At 44.8% G+C, this 3,888-nt stretch overlaps 1 protein-coding gene across 1 annotated transcript in view; it reads left to right on the top strand.

Annotated features, from left to right (window-relative positions):
- LOC116078493 (NACHT, LRR and PYD domains-containing protein 1b allele 2-like) overlaps positions 1-3,888 on the top strand; it is a 52,189-nt gene that overhangs the window by 34,299 nt on the left and 14,002 nt on the right. The window contains exons 3-4 of the mRNA XM_031353740.1: positions 903-1,073; positions 1,714-1,884. Coding sequence (XP_031209600.1) covers positions 903-1,073; positions 1,714-1,884 — 342 coding nt within the window. The remainder of the gene's footprint in view (positions 1-902; positions 1,074-1,713; positions 1,885-3,888) is intronic.

The following is a 3,888-nucleotide window of genomic DNA, read 5'->3' as shown; positions in this document are numbered from 1 at the left end:
CTCTCTCTCTCTCTCTCTGTGTGTGTGTGTGTGTGTGTGTGTGTGTGTGTGTGTTTATGTGTGTATGTGTAATATCTCTATATGTGTGTATGTGTGACTGTCTGCTGATTGTGTCTTTCTGTCCCTTTCTCTTTGTCTCTCCCTATCTTTCTGTCTCTCTTTATATCTCTACCTGTCTCTGCCCCTATTTCTGTCAGTCTTTCTATCTCTATCTGCTTCTGTCTCTTTCTCTCTCTTTGTCTCTATGAATCTCTGTCTCTATCAGTGTATCTGTGTGTGTGTGTATGTGTATGTGTGTGTGTGTGTATGTGTGTGTGTGTGTGTGTGTGTGTGTGTGTCTACTCTCTCTTCTCTCTCCCCAATCTGGGGCCTTCTATACTTAGAAGGATACAAAAAACATGTGAACTAACACATGTGTCTAACCATGCTTAATACCATCATGGAATCATTTCAAATTGGCAATCCCCAGGCCTCTTCCTATACTTTTTTGAGTTTTCCATCATGAGACTGGAGAAATCTGTTCCAAAGGAAATCAGGTGCATTCACATCAAAGAAAAGAAGCCCATCTGAATTTCCAATGTCGACTTTGTGTCAGGCCATGAGCTGAGCATCATAGATTACAAAGAAAAGATGTAAGCCATTTGTCCATACCTTTGAGACATCTAGACTGAGTCAGAAATAGATGTGCAAAATGAGAACACAGCATGCTATCCTAAAGGACATAGATGAGAAACCACACAAAGGAGAGGATGCATAATTTGGAGCAAAGGAATCTACAATTCTAGGAATGGCATACTGGTACCTGGGGCCCAGGCAGATAGAAACCCAAACTGCTCTGTAGGACTGTGTACAGACCTTGCACACACAAGTCACACCCCTCTACTACCTCTCTCTCCCCTCAGGTATAGACAGACCCCAATCCCTGATGCAAGTTGGAAGATTTTCTTCTCTAATCTTAAATTCACCAGAAACCTGGAGGAGCTGGACCTAAGTGGAAATCCACTGAGCTACTCTGCATTCTGCAATCTTTGTAAGACCCTGAGACACCCTGGATGCCAATTAAAGACCTTGTGGTGAGTCTGGATTGGACTTTCTGCTGATGTAGGGGTAGATGGGAAGAGATTAAATGAAAAGACTGGCTCTAGGGGGAGGCTTAGTATTTATCAAATATTCACTGAACTCCCTTTGCAACACCTATAACATATGCCAGGCTTGTTAAGATAAACAAATGGATTTTCTATTCTTGTGGAACATGAAAGAGGCTAAGAAAAGCCTGAGAGGAGAAAGCTCCTGATCTGAGGAATGGCATCTCCCCATTTCCTCCTGCCGTCTGCCCTTGTAATCAGACTTCTACTCTGTTTCTATAGACTTTATCTTGACTAAGATCTCACTTAATGAATGAGATCATGCCCTATTCTACATCTGATGAATTTCTTGTCACAGGACTCTTGAAATATAGTAGTGAGAGGTCCTAGGCCTATGGAGCTCTGTCGTGGCCAATGGTAGCAAAGCATTGGTCCTGACCTATATATATCTATTGCTCCTGCAGCTCAGCTGTAGAGAGCTTGGAATATTCTCCCTAGACAAGAAAAGGCACAACAGAGAGCTGACCACTGGCAGCTCAGCATGCCAGGTATCACAAAAGGAGTCCTGAAATACATTTTTAAATGCAATGAGACCTAGAGAAGCTGATGGTGAGCATCTCCCATGCAGGCTTGTTGAATGTGGCCTCACATCCACATACTGTTCACTCCTGGCATCAGTGCTCAATGCTCACTCCAGCCTGACTGAGCTAGACCTGCAGCTGAATGACCTAAGTGACGATGGTGTAGAGCTGCTGTGTGCGGGGCTCAGGAACCATGCCTGCAACCTCCACATCCTGCGGTAAGCAAGCCCTGCAATTCCTTTCTGGATATAAGGAGGGGAAGGGACATAGGAGAGTTCCTGGAGGACCAAACATAGAATAGAAAAAGGATAGATAGATAATTCATCATCAGCCTGGCACCTAACCAGCTGTGCCACTTACACCCTGTGATTGGGCAAGGTACTGTCTTCTGGAAAAATCAGTTTCCTCACGGATTAAATGGAATGTGATGCTCATCTCATGGATATGTAATATATATTACATATGAAATGGCATATAGTTTACATATACAAGAAAGATAATAATAGGTAAGTAGCTGGGCATAGTGGAAACATGTGCATTATCATGGCTGTATGTAGTAAGGGACTCTCAGACTTGCCTTCTTCCAGGACACTGCCTCCATCATTTATTCATTCATTTATTCAGGCATATATACATTCGTATTATGTTCTCTGTGTACCAAACATTGGTGTAGGACCCAGGAAAACAAACACAAAAACACATGACTCAGTCTTCTGAGATATATGGAAAGAGACATACATTGATCACCCATCAGCCTGTGACTCTGTATTGACACACTGCTGAATGCAGTTTGGTCAACAAATACTATGGGCATATAATTCTGTGAGAAGCATAATTTTACTGAATGGCCCAAGAAAGATCACTGAGGCATGAAGGAGAAATAGACCTTGGTTCAGCCAACATGAGGTCAGCAGCCCAGGAAAATGCAGAGCTGGGGAAGACTCTGGAGCAGATTGGAGCTGGGACCACAGAGGGTTGACAACAGAAGCCTGAGATAGTCTTCAGTGCCTGGAGCTGTACCATTCCTCCTGGTCTAGAGTTCCATGAAAACTAAGAAAACCTCCAACTACAGCCCTGGAGGCATGTGTCCTTCTCCACACAGCCCTCCATGCTGTCTCTAAACTGCTGCATCTCCTTTCCCTCCTCCTCCTCAGCTCAAGTCCACAGGCAGTTTATAGAAGAACCTTTCCCAGAGGTTTCTGGCCCTTCATGAGCTCAGATAACCACAGAGGCTCTGGACTCCTGTACCCAGAGCCTGCTGGTTCTTCCAGCCAATAGGAAAAGTCAGGCAAACCTGTAACCTGGAACTTCCCTCTGTTGGCCTTCTGTTTCATCTCTCAAACCTAAAGGAACAGTTAGACAGTACAGCCCAATTTATTCTTCCCCTCTGGTAATTGAAACAGGCCCAGATGCTCAGCACATTGTCAGCCATAACTGTTCTTCACACACTGCATAGCATGACCAGGACTGGCCTCCACTGCAAGTCTGCCTTCCAGGCAACTCAGTTACATGTGAATTCTTAGCTGACCCCTTCTCTGACCTCAAGGGCTACATCACGGAGAGTGCCTCGTGAAACAGGATGGTATCATTGCACAGTCTCTCAGTGGAAGAGGAGCTTTTGCCCTGCTGCCTTATCTGTGCCTCACAGCAGGCAGAGTGGGACTGAGGACTCTGAAATGCAGAGAAGACAGAAACTACTCTAACACCATCAGCAACCCTAGAACCTTAGGGTCATAAGAATGGACCAGAGGACCTTGCTAGTGCCCTCTATATAAGAATGAGCTTTCCTTCCTTAGCACTAAAGGGATGGAGGCAGGAGGTTAGAATGGATCCAAGGCTCTTTCCTACAAGGTGAATATCCATAAACCTTGCATCCAAGCACTATATGTTCACCTTGAAGAGCTACCCAGAATTCTTTTGAGGATATGGACATGACTATCAGCCTTTAGGAATGCTGATAGCTACAGATGTGCCCTTTGCCAACAAGCATCCTCATATCTATGGCCATATGTTCCACTCCCTGGGGCAATCTATTTCCAATGACTGACCTGTGCAGACAACGTATAAAGGGCTAGCCCCTCATCTCAACTCTGGATATTCCAAAGGTCCTTTTCTTCTATTCAGATCTCCCTAAACACTGAACAAGTCCCACTGAGACTGCCTCACCGACATATCACCTTCATAGCCTGCTGCTGCCTCTCTCTCTTTCTCTCTCTCTCTCT

This window comes from Mastomys coucha, unplaced genomic scaffold (genome assembly GCF_008632895.1).
Source record: "Mastomys coucha isolate ucsf_1 unplaced genomic scaffold, UCSF_Mcou_1 pScaffold5, whole genome shotgun sequence".
NCBI classification, from domain to species: domain Eukaryota; kingdom Metazoa; phylum Chordata; class Mammalia; order Rodentia; family Muridae; genus Mastomys; species Mastomys coucha.
This window is presented reverse-complemented; position numbering and strand designations above follow the sequence as displayed.